The 23,893-nt window shown below is 32.8% G+C and overlaps 2 protein-coding genes and 1 long non-coding RNA gene across 3 annotated transcripts; 1 reads left to right on the top strand and 2 right to left on the bottom strand.

Annotated features, from left to right (window-relative positions):
- Positions 1-806: 806 nt before the first annotated feature.
- LOC125060973 lies at positions 807-3,852 on the top strand. The gene is made up of 4 exons (XR_007118953.1): positions 807-877; positions 1,660-1,848; positions 2,628-2,786; positions 3,577-3,852. It is a non-coding gene; the product is annotated as an uncharacterized LOC125060973 (long non-coding RNA).
- LOC125060972 (neuropeptide-like precursor 1) lies at positions 3,760-8,197 on the bottom strand. The gene is made up of 6 exons (XM_047666104.1): positions 8,082-8,197; positions 6,894-6,990; positions 6,050-6,824; positions 5,842-5,983; positions 5,411-5,443; positions 3,760-4,646 (listed from the first exon to the last, which is right to left on the bottom strand). The coding sequence occupies exons 2-6, from the start codon at positions 6,987-6,989 to the stop codon at positions 4,304-4,306; spliced, it is 1,389 nt and encodes a 462-aa protein (XP_047522060.1). The 5' UTR covers position 6,990; positions 8,082-8,197; the 3' UTR covers positions 3,760-4,303.
- A 5,153-nt stretch (positions 8,198-13,350) lies between these two features.
- On the bottom strand, positions 13,351-23,893 carry LOC125060954. The gene is made up of 10 exons (XM_047666084.1): positions 23,737-23,893; positions 23,395-23,598; positions 22,710-22,955; positions 22,125-22,244; positions 20,950-21,307; positions 19,813-19,994; positions 18,813-19,005; positions 16,322-16,701; positions 15,511-15,652; positions 13,351-14,028 (listed from the first exon to the last, which is right to left on the bottom strand). Exons 1-10 carry the CDS (start codon positions 23,782-23,784, stop codon positions 13,799-13,801), a joined length of 2,103 nt encoding a protein of 700 aa, XP_047522040.1. The 5' UTR covers positions 23,785-23,893; the 3' UTR covers positions 13,351-13,798.

Genomic DNA, 23,893 nt, shown 5'->3' with positions numbered 1-23,893 from the left:
TTTGTCAGATCAGGCGAATCCCTCTAGATAATCGTCAGATTATGAGACAGTACGTTTAGAACATAAAGATGAACCACATATATCTTAATCTGACGCGCTTGAGTATTTCAAAATTGCGATTTTTTTTTTTGCAAATTATGAAAATGGCCGTGGGTTTGCGTTCCATCGAAATCGTCAGATTAGTGAATGAGAGCTTTTTTTTGGTGCACTTAACACTCCCTTAGAAAATCTGACGCGCTCGATATTTTTTTTTTTTTCATTTTCAACCCTTAAATACAACCACCCGCATCATGCAAACGATCAGATTAACATACGTACATTAATAAAAATACGTAGGGCATTGATGCTATCAATATCTGACGCGCTCGAGGATGTCCATGCAACAGTTTTTTTTTACATATTTAACAATCTATAGCCGCTTCCCCCACCGATGAAAAGGAAAAATAAAAAAAAAAATATATCATATAACATTTTTTTCTTCTTATTATCTAAGCTTTGCATCCCAATAGGTCTCTACGACGCTCTAGTAAATCCCCATTTAGCATCGTGGGCTCCCCTACCATTTATTACACTTGAACCTGTAGGTACCTAACGAAATAGGTAAGGTAAATAACTATCAATCAAGTAAGTTTAAATTGCTGCAAAATTTATACAAACAGACTTCTTACATTTTATTGGGTTCTACGCAAATTTACATTACAAAGGTAAAATACATTTACTTATTATAAGCATATAGCACGATCCGTATCACAATGAATTCTATTATTTAACGGTTGTATATATACGCCATCTCGCCTTTCTTAAATATAATCTGTACGGTTGTGAATGTGAAATGGCTCATAACAAAATATATTTCGTTGTGTTAGCAACTGCTCTGGTAAGACATTTGTATTTTATCTCATGTATCGTATTTGAATTACGAGTGTCAAATGACGTACAAATTCACTAAAGAACTTTCTCCAAAGCCGCGTAGTGAAGAAAGTGTAATTAGTGCACCCTCTTTGAACTATTTTAAAAACAGGTTAGATAATTTCCGCAAATATGCGCACATCAGCTTATTAAGCCGCTAGTGTGTTTATCTAAATAATAATAAAGAATATCAATATCAAAAAACTATAGATTAAAGAAGTTTATGATCCAAGGAGGTTTAATTATTATTTAAGCGCGCAATTTATATAGTCTGTGGTATATTGCAATTTCGCTCTTATTAGGAGTTAAAAAAATCGATTTTAGTGAATAGTGTATTTAAACTCGTGTGGGTAATCACTATGCAACAGTTGCATAAACTTTGGTGAGTTTGTCTCTTGTCCAAAATTATCTTTATTATACGTAACAGTGAATAGTAGAATTCTTATCTGAATAGATTTCGTGGTTAACTGCTCCGAGTGAAAATATTATTTTGGGTTACATGGGTTATTATACATACTTTTAATAAAACGTATACGTTTTATGGGTCTTCTAGCAAGTATCAATTAATTATTATTTAATAACTTACGTAAAAAACCGGGACATCGGGACACAACTGGGATTCGTACAACTTCAATGCTTGCAAAGCCAAGAACGACTAGAAAATTCAATGATCATCATAAATGAAAAAATCTAATAATTCTGTCTGACGTGTATGTAGAATACAAAATGTAAAGGTAGTTTTAATCAAAGCTTGCAGTTCACATGATTCTGGCTGAAGATGGAGAGGATACTGAAGAGAGACGATTCCGGTGGCCAAGCTCCATTGGTGTCGAAATTCATCGGGCACAGAACATCTTAAATCACGAGGAAAGAGTGGAAAGATCGCTGCCATCTCTTCCTTTTCTACCAAATTTAGGTTCCTGCAATTATAATTCTGAAGTAAGTTTGCTTAAGATTTTAGTATGTCATTTATTCGTTTAGTTTGTTACCGTAACTGTCAAGGTGCCTACATCACACATTTATTGATTTATTTAGGTTTAAAGACATTTAGGGTCTGTTTCACAATGTACGGATAAGTTCTACATACGTTCCAAATTAGCTATTTATTACTTATTGGTAGGATAAACACTATTGTTGCGTTTCACGACTGTCAGATAGCGCTATTCGTCACATAAAGTCCATTATAAGTTAAGAGTCCGATGAAATGTCAAATAGCACAATTTATCTTCCAAATAATTTATGTGTTGCATAGCTATTTGGTACTTTATACATACTTTGTGAAACAGACCCTTATTCTCATAACAGATAATAGTCACTTACATGAGAACTGATATACTAAAGATACAATTTATCACGTCGTTGAAGAGCTTCAAGGATGAATTAGCGAAGTAGAACTTGAGTGGACTTTCATTAACTGGGATCACTCAAGAGATGGTCTTTCTGTCTGCACTTTTTATATTTATTTTTATTTACTGTATACATAATCAGAAAGGAAGAAGTTTAAAATAGTTTAAAAATTAACTGGACACAGTTTTTCTGTCCACCAGGACCTCGCACAGATTTAAAACTTATGTACTAATGATATATTATTATATAACGTAAAATTATAATTACTATATTGAGCGTATAAAACTGCACAAACGCATTCAAATTTGCGATGATAACATCGCAAATTGATGACCTCCTTTTGAACGATTTTAAGCAATGAACATTTTCAGCCTGGACTCTCATGTGCCGACTGTAGTATTGCAAGGTTGTGTTTACCAAATAACGTGAGCATCACAACCAATTGCGGGGTACTTCTTCCCAACTGCAATGGAGGTATTTGTTCCTCTACCCCCAACAGGAACTGCTCCGAAAACAGCACGTAAAATATGGTAAACATAGTTTATTATAAGTAGTATTATTATTATTTTCTTATGTAGCCAAGTTCACATTTCAAGGATCGTCATGCCCGCTTAAATGCCATTGCTTGTGGCGGCGTCCATGCGTCGGGTTGTCTCTCTCCCTAAAATATGGCGAGGGGGCCGATGGCTGGCCATGCGTCATGCTCGAGAACGGGTGCTGCTTGTGGTGACTGGTCGTACTTGAATTCGTGTATGCGGTGATGTTGGTTATTTCGACTATGTGTTTGCATGTTGTTCCCACGAGAATGTAAGTGCGTGCTCCTATTTCACCATGCCTCCTGCTGATAGAGGACAAATATTTGTTTTTTAATTTATTTCATTATTATATATTACTTAAGATTCCATGAACGTGGTGTAATGGTTGCAGCTCCTTACAAACGTCGTGTAAAACAAAAAACTTGGCGATTAAAAAGAGTGGTGGAGAGTTTATAGCCAGTTCTTCTCTTCCGTTCTACGCCCTTGATTTGAGAAATGTAAAATTAGAAGCATTAATATGTATTTTTTACTATGTATGTCATAAGTGTACATTATGTTACCTATGTGATTAAATGATTTTTTACTTTTATCAAATGTGAAATATTTAGTCAAAATTAAGTTTTTGTATATAGAAATATCCAATAACTTTCGTTAGACGTTTCAGAATTTCTTAAGATTACCTCTTACAAGATTTTAACGGAAAATAATTACTTTTAATTTACAACTCCGTTAAAATAACGAAATTGTATGAAAGTATTCGTTAAGTGTGTTTTTTTAATTCCAGGTTACCCGTGGCTTGATTTTTGACAAAAATCCGTTCTCTGTTTATTAATTGAAACCAAAGCAATGTATAATTAAAACATATTGGCAAATATATTGAAATAAGACACAAATTTTGATTGTTATTTTATTTACAATAAAAATATTATACATAGTAAAATCTAAAGTACAATAAAATACGGACTAGATATATAAATTTAGAAGAGACAAGATATTAAGATTATTATCTTTGTGGTCGCAATTCATTTATTGTCAGAAGATTTTAAATAGTTAAAGCATTTCAGAGGATTTTATTTGTCAAACACAGCTAACTCTAGTCATTAAAGAGACCATTTGACATTAAACATATTTCATAAACACATTTTTCTTATACTTTTATTAATTAAGAATTTAGTTATCTATCTACTTAATTGAATTAATATTTGCGATTGACAACAATTACCTATCTTATATTAAAATCTTTTAAATCATGTGCTGGCCAAAGTCGTTTTGTAGAAGATACCCGATAGAAACCGCTAGCAATATGTTCAAAAAATATATTGTAATCACAACATTGTTAAAATAATTATAATGTAGATTATTGTCTACAAGATCCATGATCCCTGCATTTGATATATGCCCAAACAATCCGGTGGTGTGAAGATTAAAGCTTGAATGATGTCAAAAGCTGATTTTCGATAGAAAATAGATTAATTTCGCACTTTAGCTTCACCCAACGGACAGTGGCATAGCTACTGATTTTTACGTCGGCTTGGAAGACTATTGTTGTAGGTTTTCTTTAGAAGTAAATTGTCAATAGGAATGTCCAAATATCGTTTTCCGGATGTGTGGTACGGGACTTTGAGTGACCGGAAGTAATAGAACTTGGGGAGGGCCTTGTTGTGCCAGCGGTTTTTGACAAACGGGTCGTCTTGTTTGGATGTGGTTGAGGAAGAAATATCGTTGGGAATATCGTTTAGCGTTCTGTGGAGGTACCGGCCGGTCGGGTGCGTGTGAGCAGATACTGGCGGCGGCGGTATGTCGGAGTTGTTTGAATCGACGAATGGGTCAGCCTCGGAATCAGAGAGATATTGCCTATAATAAAAAAATATTCACTTATAAAGCTGTACAATATTCTATAATACTGAAACTATGTAAAAATTAAGGAAGTATCTATTGTCTATTGTCCTAAACGCTCTCACGCTATAACCCTCAATACCTCAACATTTAAAATAATGGATGTTTTATCCTAATCACTTCCATTTCAGTTTGATAATAATTAAACGTGACAAAGGATTTCATTATGATAATTTTATACACAGATCAGACTATAGAATACATAATTTATAAGTGTTTGAAAAATGTAAGTTAATAGTTAAGTAAGTATTGAATACTAGCTTGTCCGTGATTTGCACTAAAGTTTCTGGCAATAGCGTTTAAAATATTTTTAGCTTTTTAATATTAAAAAAACATTAATTTTTATTAATTTAAAAAAAAGGGTCCGTGTACTTATGTACGCGCGTAATATATAAAATAGTTTTAGTTTGCATGCAAATAATTAATTACAATTAAATAATCAAAGACTGGAAAAAGTTCAGTTTACATTTGGAAAATTAAATAAATAAATATTAATTATTATTCTCTTACATTAAGTTTAACATAAATTCTATTATTATTCGAATGTTGTTTTTAAATTATGTCCAATGCCGTAGCATCTTCCGTGGGCAACTTCATTCTGTTAATTTTGTATCACGGTGCGCGCGCATCGCAAAATTTCACTGTCATCAATTTTTATAACGCGCTTAAAGAAGTATAACTTCAAAAAGTTTCATTGGTGCTTATTTTTATATTTGACTCACCTAGTCCCGAAATTCTCGTCATAGGTATGCTTCCTGTAAAACAAGGCCACTTAGCAAAAGTTTGAAACTAATTTATCGACTAAACACTCACAAACAAGACACCTTTGAAAGGAGTCTGTTCAAAGCTCTAATAAACATCCATCTCATGCTCCAACCTCGCTAAACTAACATTTATAAATCTAATAACTAAACAATTAATTTGTTACCGACTTCAAATTTATGTTCCAAAAATGAACTCAAATGTTTTTAGTACACAGTCATTATGAAGATTGAAGGATTGAAGTCGGTTCTTCAAATTCACATTTCTAATTGTTCACTCTTTACTAATTCAGCAGCGATCATGCTGTCAATTTATTATTTTTAGTGTGCACATTCAAAGCCGACACTAATCCTAACATCAATAGTCCCGACAAAACACCGATAAATCACACCTTTCCATTTGACTCGGAATCAGAAACCTAGCGCGGCCGGACCTACTGTACCGTCCTCCGGAATATCTAAAGGACGGTAACCAACCTAATCGAGCAAGCGAACCAATATGGCGCTTTTCGAAATTGTTAAGCATCTCTTCATCTGTAACAGTAACCATTCGTTAAAATCATTAATACGTTGTACAATTAGTGAAGGAAAAACACTCACCGACTGATCGCTTATCATCATTTTCAGATTCGTAATCAGGAATATCATTGTGATCGATAACATCTGGGATCGAGTATATGGATCTCTTGTTACGTGGAGTACCGTTTGTGTCGATGAATACAGGTCGGTAAAGGCCGTGTACTGGCATTCCTACAACTCCCCTTTTATAGTACCAATTTGCATCGCTATCCAATCTGTTCATACTATCAGTAGGCGCCAATCCAACGTCACTTCGCTTGGCTATTTGCTGCAACGGCGCGTACATTTCGGGATTAAGAGACTGTTGGTAATCATATATTTCGTTAAAATCGTAAGGACCCTCGACTTCTGAGAGAGGTGGTACTGGGTTCTGGTAAAATGGGAAGTAGTATTCATCTCCAGCTAATTCATCACGTTTGTGAAGAAGGCCGTTTCTTGCTAATGCTGCTACGTTGCGTTTGTCATTTGGTTGGCTGTACTGTCCTCTTCCAAAGCGGAAGCCGTCTCGAGCTAATGCTTGGATGTTTCTCTTCATAGTGGTATAGCTTCGAAGCCGGGCAAGAGAAGCGAGGTTCCGTTTCTCGTGGACCTCTTCATCCTCTTGGTTTTGTTGGTCAGTGTCACTGTATGGTGCTCTGAATGTAGGAAGCATTCCGTTTTTGGCTAATGTAGAAATGCTTCTCTTGTAATCGGGAGAGATACTTCTAAGATAGCCATCTCTAGCGAGTGCTTGTACATTTCTGCGGGGGAATGTTGGCCAGGGATTGGAAGAGCTTTCAGTTGGGAGACATTGGACCTAAAATAATTAACTAGTAAATATTTTTTTAAATTAAAAATAATAGACTAGACATAGATGAATCTTTACCTCAGTTATATAAGTTGAGATAGCGAAAACAACTGTAAATGTAAATAGAAAAAAAGGACGAGGGTTCTTCATGTTGATCCGCTTGCCAAGTCTCATCCTACAAACAATTTTAAAAAATATGTTTTAAAAGACTTAGGATGACCAATAATAATTTCTTCTGTCGTTTCTCTGGACAGTAAAAAAGAATTGGTGCAATTTCTGTTCATTTCCTTTCTTCGGCAAAGCAACAGAAATAACAATTAATTTCCGCGCATGTAAAATATCTTTTTTTTTTAATATTATGGCAATAGTTTTAACTTTATGCCAAAAATATCAATTTAAACCTGCTCGACATTACCTTAGAAGTGAGTTTTGAAGTAAATGTAACTACTTTTATTGATTCAAAATTATGTAAAGATTGCAAATCAGCAAATATTTTTTTATATTAGATTATATATTGTCTATGGGGAATAAAATATAAAGTGTCCATAAGATTCTATTATATTTTTTTGCATAAGCATGTTCAATCTATTTATTTAAATTCTTAAGTAGTGATAATCCCTCTTCCTCAAGATAATAAATAGCCTGTCGAACGGGGGACAAACTTGGCAGATTCAATTACCTGCAGTTACACGAGCTTTCTGTCGTAGCTTATATGTGTAAAGGTTAAAAGTTTACGCCTGCTATTTTATTTACGTAAAGTTAATGGTAAGGGAGTCATAAATGCATTTTTATAATTCAGTATATTACTAATATTTCAAAGAAAATACTTAAAAAAGACACCGCAAAAAATAACATTTCACATAGAGATTTTCAGCTCGACCTAACTTAGTGCTCAAAAAATAATATTATATTTTTTTTAATTAAATTATTCATATTTATTTCAACAGATACAATTATTACAACATTTTTTTCGGCTATATAAACCTACCACAAAAAGTATGAGCATTGAGCAACGTAATAATTGAAAAAATATTAATACAAATAGTAGCTAAAAACTATCAATAATTATTTTATTAATGATTTTTCGTAACTTATTTTTTTTTAATTTTCACTTTTTAAAGTAATGCTAAAACAAAACTTTTATTCACTTTATAAGAATATTTACGTCTGAGTATCATTTACCATACAATTTGTCGCAGGAACTTGTTCTATTAAAATTGACTAAATTATATCTATGGCGCACTGAACAAAAAAAAAGATACTCACAGAACTAAAAATCCACAGACACTAAACTAAACTTTTCAATGTCGATATTTTCTTGCTAACTCTTTAGATTCTAGGCGGGAATGCTACTATAAATTGGTAGCGTCGCTTTTATATGAGTTTTGAGCATTTTCACGCATGCGTGGCACCCATGGGAGGAGCTAGTAGTTAGTTCTTCCAGGAAAATACCAGTGTTGCCAGCTAAAATAACTGTATATACTGAAAAATACAGAATTTTATCTAATATCGAAACGCGTAAAATGCATATTTTACATTATCAAGTAATTTTCGTCCAATGTTTCGTTACAATAAATTAATAAAAAGGATTTTTAGTGATTAACATCAGTACACATTACTTATTTATTTATTAAAGACCACCATATCACAGAAAAAAAAATGTTCTTCAGATTAAGTTACAATCTAATGTTCTAATATCCAACAACAACTATGGTGGACATTTTATTTCCAAAACAAATTAATAATTATTCTTATTTAAATATTCGCAAAGTAACCACGCTTCTTTTAAAATTTATCAGGACACTACGAAAGCTATGAATGTGTAACGTTCATTCTGTTGTATTCAAATGATAGATGAGAGAACTGCCAGATTTTAACAGAGGGAATTTGGAAGTTTATGTTGACTTTAAACAATGTAATGAAAAGAATAAGGGACAGTTTGTATAAGAACATTACGCCGGTAAATCTCCGATCGTTCAGTGATATCATTTCCAATTTTCTGAGATGCTGATGGCACGGGTATGAGAGAATCCTATAGATACTAATATAGTTGGATTCAATATAATGCTACCGTATTCAATATGATGCACTTGAGTGTTGTAAAAAATCGGTTGTCTGTAAAGTCGGTTTACTGACGATAGTTGAACGTGACAACGTCATAAGAAAATACTGATGGAATGGTTATTAAGTTATTTACATAATTAATACATTTAATTTATGTATTAATAATATTCCTGTCATAAATATAAAGTTTATTGCTGTTAAGTAATAGCAAAAAGTTATGACAAATATAAGAGTCTCTCTTCCAACTTTGACTTTGTTCCCTTTGGAGTAGAGCTATTAGCTATAGCTAATTAGCGCAAATTAACGATTTAAGTTGGTGCCTGGTAGATAGTCCTTTCCTCACTCAACGAATAAGTACCGCAATACAGCGCGGAAATGATGTCAGCATTAAAGGTACACTGCCACAGGGACAAACCTTTTTCAACTTGTTTTAATTTTAATTATTACTATGTAGGTTAAGAATATTGTAAATACTGTATACTTGTATTATAGCAATGTCACTTTTGACAGGTGACATTGCTATAACACAAGTCGCCAAGTTATGTAAGTATGTCGTAATTACCGTTAGGTAAGGTAATCATATGTTATTAAGATTCACAGGTATAGTTTCCATTGTATCAACTTTATAATAGCATTTACAAATCAGATCGTATCGTAAATTTTTTTCAGTAGATCTACTTTAATTTAACCGAGTCTAAACACTGGGAGGAGCCTCTCTAACCCTGTATGCAGAAACGCCATCTTTCAATAATTAATGCTTTTACAAGGTTACAGGAATGTCTAAGAGAAAGCCAATCAAGAGTATTAAAAGCTTCCAGAGTCCTAAGGGATAGATAAATTAATTGAATTTAAAAGGTCACCAGTTAATACCATTAGATTTATTACGTGTAGATCCGCGATGTTTCCACATTAAATGGTCTTGAATAATAATAAAAACAAGTAATACTTATGTACGCGCGTAAGAAGTTATACTTCTTTGGCATTATTAAAAATAGTTTTTGATTGCATGCAAATAATTAATTACAATTAAATAATCAAAGACTGGAAAAGGAGTCATTATAGTCAATAAAGTTCAGTTTACATTTGAAAAATTAAATAAATAAATATTTATTATTATTCTCTTACATTAAGTGTAACATAAATTCTATTATTATTCGAATGCTGTTTTTAAATTATGTCCAATGCCGGAGCATCTTCCGTGGGCAACTTCATTCTGTTAATTTTGTGTCACGGTGCGCGCGCATCGTAAAATTTCACTCTCATCAATTTTTCATAACGCGCCTAAAGAAGTATAACTTCAAAAATATCGTTGATAGGAAAGCAACCTTTAGTTTTAAAGGATTTTTTAATAGTGTGGAGGATTTTATGAGTTTCCTCCAGTCTAGAGATCGATTTGTCTAACCGCTGACATGCCCGAAGACCCCTGGGTAAGGTCGAGAGGTAGTTTATATGTTTAGGGTATGACTTCGTACGGATTTTGCTTTGATCAAATTTGGTTTAAGGATAATAACGAAACGGAAGGCACATATTACTGGGACATTATGAAATTGTAGGTACCGGATAATTATCACCGCTACCGGAAACAAAAACTTTTTGCTGTGTATTCGACTCGCACTGTACAGTGTCCGGGCAGGAGAGGCTCATCTGATGTTAAGTGATACCGCCGCCCATCGATACTCTCCATGCCAGAGGGCTTGCGAGTGCGTTGCCGGTCTTTTCTTGAAGGCGATACGCTCTTTTCTTGAAGGACTCTGAAGTCGAATTGGTTCGGAAATACTTCAGTGGGCAGCTGGTTTCACATAGTGGTGGTGCGCGGCAAAAACTGCCTTGAAAGACACTCATTTGTTAAACTCCAATCCCATTTCATATGTAATTTTTGTAACGGTATGGAATTAAAGTGGCTTTATTATTATTTATCATTAAACAATCCAATGTCGAGTACCTTTCACCTTATAAAGTTTCCATTATGAGCCAGTGGACGTACTCACTTTGTTGTCGAAACACTTGAAGTCTGAAGGTGAGCAATCTAAACGACCATTAGACATAGTTTAAAATAGACTACTATTTATTGCGTAGCTTCTGGGTAAAGTTTTATAAGCAATTTAAAAATGAATTTTCGTTACTTATATCTATAATGAGATTACGCTGTTATAAAAGAGCTTTTGTATAGATTTGGTTAGCACTTAAATAAAACTTACTTAATACTTTACTAAACTTTTTTACCTCTATGGCTCTGGCACGGTTTGTGCATTAGCCAGCGTCAAGTATAAGATTTTTATAATTCGTGCCTTAGAAATTCGACCGTGTCCTCCATGTACGGTTTAAGCACTCGCCCGGTACCGCACAACCCTCCCAAAGGCCGAGAACAAATTTAAATAAAATTAAAACTTGCCCTCGAACCGGGAATCGAACTCGGTACCCCTCACCTAGCTGACACTTAATAAGACCGCTAGGCTATGAGGCCCCTATAAAACTATTTAAAGGGATAAAACGATAGATTTTTATTTTTACATAGATACCTTTATTGTCATAGTTGTGGTCAGCAAAATACTGGACCTCAATACAACAGCTGTGCTGCCAACTTGATTTTCAAAAAATAAACAGTCGAAACATGGAGTAATGTAAATATGTAATTATGATATTCGTTAGAGAAGTTTAATTAAATGGTGATGTTTTTGTATATAGTATATTGTTTTTTAGTACATATATTCAAAAACTACGTAGTATAACAAGGTATATTTATTCATTAAACGTCATTAATCAACCAAAATACAAGTTTTTTTTATTATTTACATTGTAGTACCGATTGTGCAGGCTGTTCATTTTGCTTACTCAAGCTCATTTTTCAATCTAGTAGGCAAGTAGGTGATCAGCCTCCAGTGCCTGACAGACACCGTGGACTTTTTGGTTCTAAGACATGTCGGTTTCCTCACGATGTTTGCCTTCACTGAGCGAATGTTAAATGCGCAAATAGCAAGAAAGTCAATTGGTACACAGCCGGGGATCGAACCTACGACCTCTGGGATGAGAGTCGCACGAAGCCACTTGGCCAATACTGCATCATAGTAATTACTTTAGCATTAATTTGTTATTTTGTTGTACGTGATTATAACATATATAGATTGAAAGTTATATTCTCGATTAAAGCATCGCGTCGACCCAGGAACCGTACTTTATTTTTCATATATGTCTGTATCTTCACAGTTATCTAGGTTCGATTTCGGCCCACGGATTTTCACCACTACACGCAATACTCGTCGAGCGAGTTTGCTTATCTTGCCAAAGCCGCGCACAAATTATTTAAAGAGATCTATTAGGTATGAGGGTGTGCAATTGTTTAATCAGTTGCCGTCTAAGGTTCGTAACATTAGCGTGATTAATCAGTTCAAAAGGGCATTAAAGATACACATCAGAAAGAGCCCATTAGACTAAAATTGGGCTAGCTGATGGCGACGTGTATCTCGTTCGTATATACTTAATATTAAATTTCTCATGTAAATAAAAAAATATTTTTTGTAATGAGAAATAAAGTTCTTTAAACATTAAAAACGTATCAGATTGATTGGCATAAACAGCAGACGCCATATATTGTCTGTCCTACACCCCATTAGTTACGAATTTATATCTAACTTCGTAGTTTTTACGTAAGCACCAAAAGGTCGATCGAAACTTACACTCGCGTTATAAATCAGCGCTGATTGGTCGCACTGGGAACATTCTGTCGCGATATTAATATTTTATACGACTAGGCGAAAATGGATAACTATTTTAGGGAACGACACTTAACACAATGTTTGACTGCTTTGGTTAAATTCAATACGTTTCCAATATACGGTCTAGATATTTAATGGACTTATTATACTAGTACTAGTACTAAATATGACTTAGTATATAAATACTAGGTTTCCTAACGACATCATCGTTCTTCACAGAATGAGCCGTATAAAATAATTGCACACATAGAAGTCCAGTCCAAGTCCATTGGCGTTTCATATCTTAATAATGTAATAATAAAAATGTGTGCGTGTACTAGTGTACACACGAAGGAAGTGAAACTTCTTTGACCTTATATTTCGAAAAATTATCTACTATATGCTAAATTACAGAAATTGGTTAAATAAAGTTAAATTAGATAAATTTTAACAAAAGGCTTTTATTATCCAAGACATGAATACAATAATACAAATAATACAATTATTTCATTTTACCTTATTACTACCAAGATTATTACAGAATTTCATTAATTGTAATAGAATTATTACTATCATTGTTGTCGTTATATATTTTTGTAATTAATGGCTTCGAATCTTTTCGAATCAACCGTAGTGGAGTCAAGAAAAAGATGTGAAAAAAGACGCGTAACGGAAAAATGTGACGGTAAATTTTTTTCCAACGTCGATAAAGAAGTTTCACTTCAATAACCTTATTAGCTTTTTTTCAAAATGAAATGAATAATAGAAACACCATATTTCAAAAATATTTAATCACAATAAACATTAACAGAAAAGTATTTTTATTTAAAGACGGAATTTATTAAGTACACAACAATGAATATTAGAATCGATAATTTATATATCTCATATTTGAATTAAGAACGCCAAATGATTCTGTAGTGACGCACTTCTTACACTGGATATCAAAGATTTGAATATGCCACAGATTATACATAAATTTTGCATCTAGCAAAAATAAACAAATAAAAGAGCTCAATATCTATTGTCTATGGCGTTATACAATTCTACATATCTGTGGCCGCGCATTTGCGCGTTTGACGGTAAACATTTAGGTTAGATAAATGAAACTGTACTTTGTTAAATTAAAAAATATATTTATTATACAACTATTCAGCTCCATTTAAAAAATTGCTGATAACGTGAAAAAGCGTGTCCCTTAGTTTCTTATGACAATTTGAATATCAATTAAAGGCTGGTCTCTTGTGCGGATTTTAAATCACTCAGTCTACTAGTCACCAATTTTAAATCATTAATCCTTTCCAGAGTTCCTATATTCGACGGCTCGTCCATTTCATACGTTATATTCGTAACTGTTCCGTTAACTGATAATTTTTCATTCGTTAAATCATTATCGTTATATGTTACGTTCATCATTCGTCTTGATTTTGTCAAATTGTTTAAGTCGTTTAAAACATCTGAAAATTTAAGAAAAGAAAAATAATTTAACTGTTCTTATATAGTGTAAAAATTTTATGCAATTTTTTTTGAAGTGAAACTTCTTTATCGGGGTTGGAAAAAAATTTAGTGTTACATTTTTTCGTTACGCGTCACATTTTTCCGTTACGCGCCATCTTTTTCTTGTCCCTACCACGGTTGATCCGAAGAGATTCGAAGCCATTAGTAACAAAAATATATAATAACGATAACAATGATAGTAATACTAATAATTCTATTACAATTAATGAAATTCTGTAATAATCTTAGAAAAAAATGTAATTATGTCATTTAAACTTATTACTGTACTACTATGTAGTACAATAATTGTATTTGTATTCATGTCTATGATAATAAAAGCCTTTTGTTAAACTTTATCTAATTTAACTTTATTTAACCAATTTCTGTAAAGTTGCATATAGTAGATCATTTTTCGAAAAATAAGGTCATAAAGAAGTTTCACTTCTTACGTGTGTACACCTAGTACACGCACACATTTTTTTCTAATAAGTATTTATCCGTGTGATTATTTTTACTTTTTTAATTCTGAAAATAATTTAGAAACAATTATTATTTACTGCTCTTAGATACAAATTAAATAAACATTACAACGCCATAAAGTATATTGGTACAGAATTAATGTCTTGACATGTGAAACATCTGTAAATTTAATCTTATTTTCCGCAAATTTACTTATTCATTACCACTGAAATGTCAATATTTCATGATCAGTGTGATAATTTTATTACGGAATCACTAAGGCAAATAATACAAACTTCAATAAAGTGAATTTTGTTTATTATTTAAAAAGAGAAAAAACAGTGACGGTTAATTAATAAATTGGCATTTAACGTGAAGCAAAAAAATGTTAGATCGTAGAATTTGTTTACATTCGGGTTAATCTTACCTCTAGTGGGTATGAGCGCAAATACGTAACATTATTATTTTTTTGGATTTTTATTTTTCTGTGTGTGCCAGTTCGTTTCGATTGAGAACTGACACTAAATTTAAATTTAGAAGCATTTTGAGTGACGTTCATAAGTTTACATTAAGTTACCTTTATGAATAAACTAGTTGACCGGATAAAAGTTGTTTTGCCATGTATATTATTTCTAAGAAATATTTTTTTAGTTCAATAAAAAGAAGTATCTACAATAAAAAAAAATAGGGGTCGATCGTAGAAGGGTGAAAATTAGGGGTTGTATGTATTTTTGTATGCTGTATCATATAAAAAAATTTTTTTGGGGTGGACCACACACTTAGGGGTTTTAAAGATAGTAGCCGATTCTCAGACTTACTGAATATGCATAAAAAAATTCATAAGAATCGGTCGTGCCGTTTCGGAGGAGAATGGGAACGAACATTATGACACGAGAATTTTAATATATATAGAGATGATATTTAAATTTTTTAACCATAGATTAACAATTTGCATATGCTAGAGTTTTGGTGAAAATAATTACCCGTTATTTGCAAGCTGAGCATTTCGTCTTCTTCGTCCTCATTAGGATGTGCTACATTTTCCACTTTCATACATCGACTCAATAAAGCTTTTCGTAATGAGCCCTTTTTCATCGGCGAATATAAAATCGACGTGTTTCGGCCCTTTAACAATAAATTATAAATTACTATACATTCGTGTGGATCATCTTCTAAAATATATATTTACTGTAATTACAGTATTCTTGCGGAATTATTACACTAAAGCTGTAAGAATTCCGTATGTCAAAAACATTTTGGATTTCGCCTCGGACTAATTATTATTTCAATAAGTTACGAATTTTGTTATCTGTATTCTAGAACAAACTCAAAACTTTCAAACTTCTATCTATAGAGCTGTCAAACAATCTATATGAAGTTTGACACATTTGACAGCGCTCAATAGGAAATTTTGACATTTCTTTGCATGAAAAAAAGGGTGCGTACTTATGTACGCGCGTAAGAAGTTATACTTCTTTGGCATTATCAAAAATAGTTTTTGATTGCATGCAAATAAGTAATTACAATTAAATAATCAAAGACTGGAAAAGGAGTCATTATAGTCAATAAAGTTCAGTTTACATTTGAAAAATTAAAAAAATAAATATTTATTATTATTCTCTTACATTAAGTGTAACATAAATTCTATTATTATTCGAATGTTGTTTTTAAATTATGTCCAATGCCGTAGCATCTTCCGTGGGCAACTTCATTCTGTTAATTTTGTGTCACGGCGCATCGTAAAATTCCACTCTCATAAATTTTTCATAAAGAAGTATAACTTCAAAAACTCACCTTTATATCCGAAATATCACATATTTCATCCAATTTCAATGAAAAACTCAGTTCCGTCTTTGCCTTGAAATTCTTAGTCAAAACCGCCAAAGGAAATTTCGCCGTGGAGGACTTAACATTCGTCCGAAACATTTTAGTCAAATTCATCGTTTTCTTATTCATTGTCTTAGCCACTGAGAAAGTCTCATTTTTAATCGATTCCTCAAAAATATCTTCTTCGGGTGATAATAGACAATTTATTTTGTTCACTATTGTATAGAGGAGTTTTAATCTCTTAATTAATTGTTCGAAAGTCGCTTTTGAGTCTGTGATTTTCGTTCTGTATTTAAAGTCGTCGTGTGTTGCCAACATATTACTGACAATTTTGCATTCTGGTATCACTGGAATTTAATATTATTAATAAGCATTATGTGTTAAGCGAATGTGATGTGAAGTGAAGTGTTAATGATATGTTTTATAGCCGACATTCCAACGCACGACGGGTTAACTATTAAAATTCAGAGGAGTAAAGCTACGGTTTCCTAGAAAAGCGGTCATTTTACGGTTGTTAATAACGGCCGTCTTTGCGGTTGCCAAGTTGTGGTTTCCTAGAAAGTAGTGCGACCGTATTCAATAGTAGTCACTCAGTACTCACTCGAGAGTTAGGTCGTGAATGGACGATTTGGACAGAGCATTATTAGTATTTTTGGATGATGAAGAGTCATCAGAAGACGAAAAAAAGTGAAATTTCGTTCCACAAATTTTGCTTCATCTGAGCTTGTCTGTACTCTTTGGATTTGATATTGTACAAAGCTTCATGATTTTTAACAAAATCAAATAATTGTTCATCATTTTCGCTCGTCCAAGTCATTGTATTGATTAAATATACGCACCGCTACAAGCGAAAAACGTTTAACTAATGTTTGTCACCGCTATGACGGCCGTCATGCAATTGACAGCACCGCTATTTGACGTTACGGTGACACTCAACGTTCTCTAGAAAACCTACTCCGATGTTATTTAAACAACGTATGGGTGACTTCACCCAACGTTACATTACGGCCATTAAATAACGGCACCGCTTTTCTAGAAAACCGTAGCTTTATCTTTTCGTTACAACATACACTAACGAACACCTGTTTGAATTTGCATCTGTTTCTTTGATCTATATACACAAATTCAGCCTCTTATTTGGCCTACTTTTTTGGATTCGAGACATGACAGGATCTATTAAAACCAGTGGCGCCACTTTTAGGTCTCGGCCTCAGATTTCTGTATCTGTTTCGTGATGATTTGGCTATCTAATAGGCAATGATTATTCCTTCTATACATGTTACACATCGTCGACTTTTGGCTAAGTCATGCCGGTATCACGATAATTGCGTTTACCGTATGGAGCTAGTGTTTATTGCGCACACAACATCCATTGGTACACTGTGGTTCGAACGCACAACCTCAGGAAAAAGGCGCTCCTTACACTACTTATGAAGAAGTGCGGCCATGTGATCAACGGCACCCGTAATTATTTTTAAATCATTATGTAAATTGCCGTGATGTAGACGATATTTTATTTAAATAACTAGCTGGCCTGGCGAACATCGTACCGCCTAACAGTCGATTCTTTATTCTTTTTTACTTATTCTGCTATTCGGGACACCGGTCTAGCTAGTAAGATAAAAAAAAGAAAGTTGATAAGACAACAAATACATTATGTCCAAAAATAAAAATTTACCTTCCCGGAACCCCTCCACTAACACTTGAACTTTATGATATGGTATTAAAGTTCAAATTGACTTTTAAGTATTATTACGAATATTTTGTATGGGAATATAGAAAAGTGTTGTTTTTAGACTTTTTCACTCAATTTTTTTTAATTTTTCTCTCCGTAAGAACCATCTTCGTACTTCAAGGAATATTATAAAAAAAGAATCAGACAAATCGGTCAAGCCGTTTTCATGTTATGTCGTGACAACGGAAAACGGGTTTCATTTTTATATATATAGACAAGTGAACGAAATGTTTTCCCAAAAATAATTCAAAATAATTTCAATAAAAATACTAGCGACCAAATTTAGATAGGCACCTTGGTAGATATACATCTCTCTCTCCTAATTATAAATATACATAATAATTTGATTTTCAGCAAATAACATTTGAGCGTACTAATCCTGCAGCCGGATCTCGTACTAATACAGGTATATCTGATATATTTTTAATAACATAGTCTAATGTAATTATAATTGTTTTATTGATTTCTTTTTATGAAGGTCTTATTAAGTGGCAGCTAGGTGAGGGGTACCGGGTTCGATTCCCGGTTCGAGGGCAAGTTTTAATTTAATTTAAATTTATTCTCGGCCTTTGGGAGGGTTGTGCGGTACCGGGCGAGTGCTTAAACCGTACATGGAGGACATGGTCGAATTTCTAAGGCAAAAAGCACGAATTATAAAAATCTTATACTTGACGCTGGCTAATACACAAACCGTGCCAGAGCCATTTAAAAAAAAAATGATACCTTTATCCAAGTCACTTATCAATGGTAGCAGCTTATCATGATGCGTCAGAGCGTCCGGTTCGTTGGTTCGATACACGTGAAAAAAATCACTTAACACACAACCAGTGTTGATCACACCACACACTTTCGTGTTGTTGTAAACTTTATCTTTTATAATCTCAAGTAAGGAACTGTGCATCATTTGCTTTGCTCTCTGAAATAATAAGGGAATGTCACATGTCAAATTGCAGGATTATATCGTTTCTTTATTATAATAATCGCCACACATTTATTTAAATTAGTAGAAAACTAATAAGCATACAAGAAATATTTTCAGGATTTTATGTTATTTAAAAAAATCTTAGATATTTTTTCTAAAAATTAAAAAAATTATGACGTCACGTAGAAAATGGCAACATTCGAAATTTGACTTATGACGTCATTTTCCGTCTGTAGAAAATATAGGACAAATGGGGCTGCCCTTGGTTTTGGGAGCGTTCAAGTATTACGTAACGAATTTTGGGGGGAGGGGGTCCTTTTGTATAACGTTACGATGCGGGGCGGGGCTTGAATTACGCGTTATTTTTAATATTATATTCGACTTTCCAGTACTTTACACCACATAATGGTAACTTTTAGGTATAGAGTCACTAGGTGGTCACGAAACGTTTAACTATACTGGGTACAGTACTGCAATTTGGTACAGAATTTTTTTACGGCGCGTTACATGGGGGGGGGTCAATAATCTCCAAAAATTGCGTGACGTAATACTGGAACTTTGGCACTTTCTTAAATTTAAAAGAATTCTGAAATTTTAATGATTCTATTTGTGATTAAACTATGAAATAAATCCCCTTAAAATTATTTATGTAATATATAATACGATTTTAGTTCACTTCAAGATTGGAAAACAACGAGCGGCCTTTTCCGCTTTTCCAGAAAACCCTAGTACCGATTTCAATTAATAGTAATAAATTATTTTGCTATTTTAACCAACTAAAACACCTTATTATTAAAATACCTGCGCAAAAGCTGTCGGATCAACAATAAGAAACACCTGATCCCTTATATCAGCAACTTCCCGTTTCCAAATGTTAACCAATAACGATGCGTTATAGCTCAACGGTGCTACCATCACCGCGGGAACTAAATGTGAATCCAGGCCTTCTATACTTGCTAAGCCACTACGAAGGCTTAGAACTCCTGAAAATTAAATAAAAATCGTTATAATACAAAAACCAAAAAAAAAACATTGGCGCTACAACCACTAGCTAAATTTTTTTTTAATAGCAAGTAGGTGATCATACTATTGTGCTTGTATCTATTTTTGGGTCTAATTCGGGTTTCCTTGCAATGTTTTTTTCATCGTACAAGCTAAGCAAGTGCTAAAATGTGCACAAAATCAAATCAAAATCAAAACGCATCAATAAATACATTTATTCAATTTAGATGCGTCTTAGCGCATGCTTATGAATGTCAAAAACGTTTACAAAATTCGCGAAAGAGCAAGACTACACTATCCGTTCTCGAAATCTACCAGGAGGCCTTATTCTGAGAAGAACGGGCAAGAAACTCGGCAAGTTTTACCATCCCTCTACATTACAATTATTCAAAGGAAAATGTCATAAACCACAACGTCATTAAAGTTATGTAAGTAAAAAAAATATAAAAATCTGTTGTGATTTACCACATTCACCATTACACACAAATCAAATTATAAGAATATAATTAGAACTATTGCCAAGCGTTTTTATCTTCCAGGTAGTCATTGACTGTGTAGTAACCTTTACACATTAAGGTTTTTTTGATATGTGTTTTGAATCTGTTTAAAGGCAGTTCCAATATTTCACTAGGAATCATGTTATAGCAACGTATACTTAGGCCCATAAATTAAGTATTTATTTTCTGCAACCTGTAAGACAGCTGGAAAAGTCTACCCTTATTTATCGTATCCCTATTGTGAAAGCCACTGTTCTTTAAAAGAGAACTAATATTACTACGCACAAAGACAGAATCCTGTTTCAGCCCTGATTCGAACTCACAACCTTCACAGGCTCAAACCACTAGGCCAGTCAGTCTCAAACATATCTCTGTCCTCAGACTTAGGACCAATATATACGTTAGTCAAACTATAAGTCATGGTACAATTTATACATACTATTTTCATCAGACGAACATGATATAGCAAAAGACCCAATTTGCATCAGCCGTTCATTATAAACATCAAACTCCTTTACAAAATCACATTCTTCGTTGCAGGCACATTCTTTAACAAAATGGTCTCTCAATTTCTCAACCGGACATATATTGTACGAGAAACAATGGATGAGGAGCGCCAATAGTGCTGTGTTTGTGTTTGTTTCTAGTACATATAGAACATCCTTTAACACATCTATTAGTACATTAATATTCGACGGTTTTATTGGCAGAATTAAATTCTCCTTGGAAGCATGAAATACGGAATCTAAGTCGCCTTTTATTAGGTCAGATAGGAGGGCCTTCGTTTCTCTTAGCACCTGAAATAATAACCAATTTTTTTTTCTAATAATAAAATAGTGAAACATTATTGTTATATACTAGCCGTTTCCCGCCCGCTTTGCTGGGCGAATTAAAATAGGAAATAAATAAAATTTTATGTTTTTTTATTATTATTTTTGAAGTTATACTTCTTTAGGCGCGTTATGAAAAATTGATGAGAGTGAAATTTTACGATGCGCTCCCACCGCGGCACAAAATTAACAGAATGAAGTTGCCCACGAAAGATGCTACGGCATTGGACATAATTTAAAAACAGCATTCGAATAATAATAGAATTTATGTTACACTGAATGTAAGAGAATAATAATAAATATTTATTTATTTAATTTTTCAAATGTAAACTGAACTTTGACTATAATGACTCCTTTTCCAGTCTTTGATTATTTAATTGTAATTAATTATTTGCATGCAATCAAAAACTATTTTTAATAATGCCAAAGAAGTATAACTTCTTACGCGCGTACATCAGGACGTGCACCCTTTTTTCATATTTTTATTATTCTTCTTTTTAACTTCCCGCTAAGAAAATATTTACTTTACGATACTATCAGTGGTTAAGGCGTGAAGGAGCCTCAAACGAAGACCATCTTATATATATATAGATATAGTATATGTAATATGAAGGCATACACAAAATATTATCTATGAATAGAATACAATAAAATTTTAACATATGTGAAGTGTGAACACAAATTACACAATGTTTAGTTCTCTATGGTGGTCATGATAAAAAAGATATTGTTATTTCAATTAAAAGTAATTCATGAATAGAATTAACATGTTTATTTAACTTACCACTTGACACCGAGCCTTGACAATATGCTGATCCATCGGCAGACAATATTTACAAAGAGTCATAGCTGATAGCAACATTTCATCTATACATGTATGAATTCCACTAACACATATTACAAGCTGAAAAATAATGAATTATTTCTATGACATCTTCAAATGCTCATCACCAATGTATTAAAATTAATGCAGGCTCGCAAATTAATTAACCAAGGTTCTAAATAATGTTCAAAGTCCTATAATGGCCCCTCAAATTTCATTTTAATTCTAAGTGCTTAGTTAGTGCTTAATATTTCAATTAAAATGATTCAAAGTTTACACAGCAAAACCATCTTTAACAAAAAGGTCAAGTGAAGATATCACATTATGAGCTTTGTGATTTACATTATTAATGGTTGGCCTGAGAAACTATATTCTATAAGTGTTATGTAGGTAAGCAGTTGTTTTACATTAGACTGTGATGGTTCAGACTATTACTAACAAACATTTATTACCACTGTATAAAATTATTGCAACTCATTGATCCGTATCAAATAGATGACCCACAATCAACTTATGGAAAAGTATGAAAATACTCAATTCACATACATTGTCTTTCCAATGCTCGTAATGTTCCTCAGATATTTTGTAATCTGTTTCGTAAACTGTATTTGATAGATTATTGAGAATATCAAATGTCTGATCTATCCAATTAACAAAATACATAGTGTTGATATTTATGGAGTCATCGGTGATGCTATGACTGGTACCAAATAGTGTATCCACATGTGAATTGATTGATTGTAACTTCTGATGGCAACAAGATAGACGTTCCAGAATACATTGTAAGCTTTCCTGTAACATATAGACAATTTAATAGCTTCATATAATGTATACATCTGCGGCTCAGTAGTCTCATACATATAAACATATAAATATCTTTTGTCACTGTGTTTGTGCAATCACAAAATTTATTGGAAAATAAAACTTGAATTTTTATTTTTGTACATATTAGATGGTATGATAATAGTTTGATAGGTAATAAGGGTGTCCAGATCTAGATTTTATAATTGACTGATGACTTTATAATATCATGCTACGACAGAATTAAAGCAGGTGAAACTGTGGTGTAGGACACAGGACAAAAAACTATACTCTTTGACATGGAATTTCTAGTAACAAGAAATGTGTTTGTGTTTTTCGAAACATTAAGAAATAATCTTAGAAAAAATCTGTAAAACCTAAAGCATAAAAAATTATTACCAATCAAAGTCAAGTCAGTGCAAGAACAAACCTTATTAATATAATTGTGTTCCTTTTTATGGTTGAAAATTTCTATTAATATTAGAATACACTTCCTGATTTGATCATTGCAAAGTTTGTACACATTCCACATTTTATCGACAACATCCTTTTCTTTTTCATCAAATTTATGTAAAAGCTCAAACTTTTCCACAATTTCTCTAAATAATGGTTGTATTTCCCTGAAGATAAGACGCTGAAAACATTAAAAGGTTAATTAAAACAAATTGAAACCCAAAATTCAGCCTTATATCTATATTGATTTAATTATAAGCAATTGTAAGCAATAATATCGCTTCTTCATATCTTTAATTCTTGCTAAAACAAAACTTACCCAAGTTATTTTTATGGTATCGCGTTGACTTTTTACCGAATTTTCCATTTTCTTTATATCTAAAAAATATTGATTTATGTGCAGTACCTACCACTAATATAATATTATATTTATTAACTAGAATATAATAAAATTAAACAATATTTTGAAAATGTAA

This window comes from Pieris napi, chromosome 22 (assembly GCF_905475465.1).
Source record: "Pieris napi chromosome 22, ilPieNapi1.2, whole genome shotgun sequence".
NCBI lineage: Eukaryota > Metazoa > Arthropoda > Insecta > Lepidoptera > Pieridae > Pieris > Pieris napi.
This window is presented reverse-complemented; position numbering and strand designations above follow the sequence as displayed.

Coding starts and splice junctions, on each gene's coding strand:
- LOC125060972 (XM_047666104.1), bottom strand. CDS start 6,989: ATGAGACTTGGCAAGCGGATCAACATGAAGAACCCTCGTCCTTTTTTT. Junction 6,825..6,893: donor TCTCAACTTATATAACTGAG/GTAAAGATTCAT, acceptor TAATTATTTTAG/GTCCAATGTCTCCCAACTGA. Junction 5,444..5,841: donor ATTCCGAGTCAAATGGAAAG/GTGTGATTTATC, acceptor CTTGTTTTACAG/GAAGCATACCTATGACGAGA.
- LOC125060954 (XM_047666084.1), bottom strand. CDS start 23,784: ATGGAAAATTCGGTAAAAAGTCAACGCGATACCATAAAAATAACTTGG. Junction 21,308..22,124: donor TCAAGGCTCGGTGTCAAGTG/GTAAGTTAAATA, acceptor TTATTATTTCAG/GTGCTAAGAGAAACGAAGGC. Junction 14,029..15,510: donor GCTCAGCTTGCAAATAACGG/GTAATTATTTTC, acceptor TTAAATTTTCAG/ATGTTTTAAACGACTTAAAC.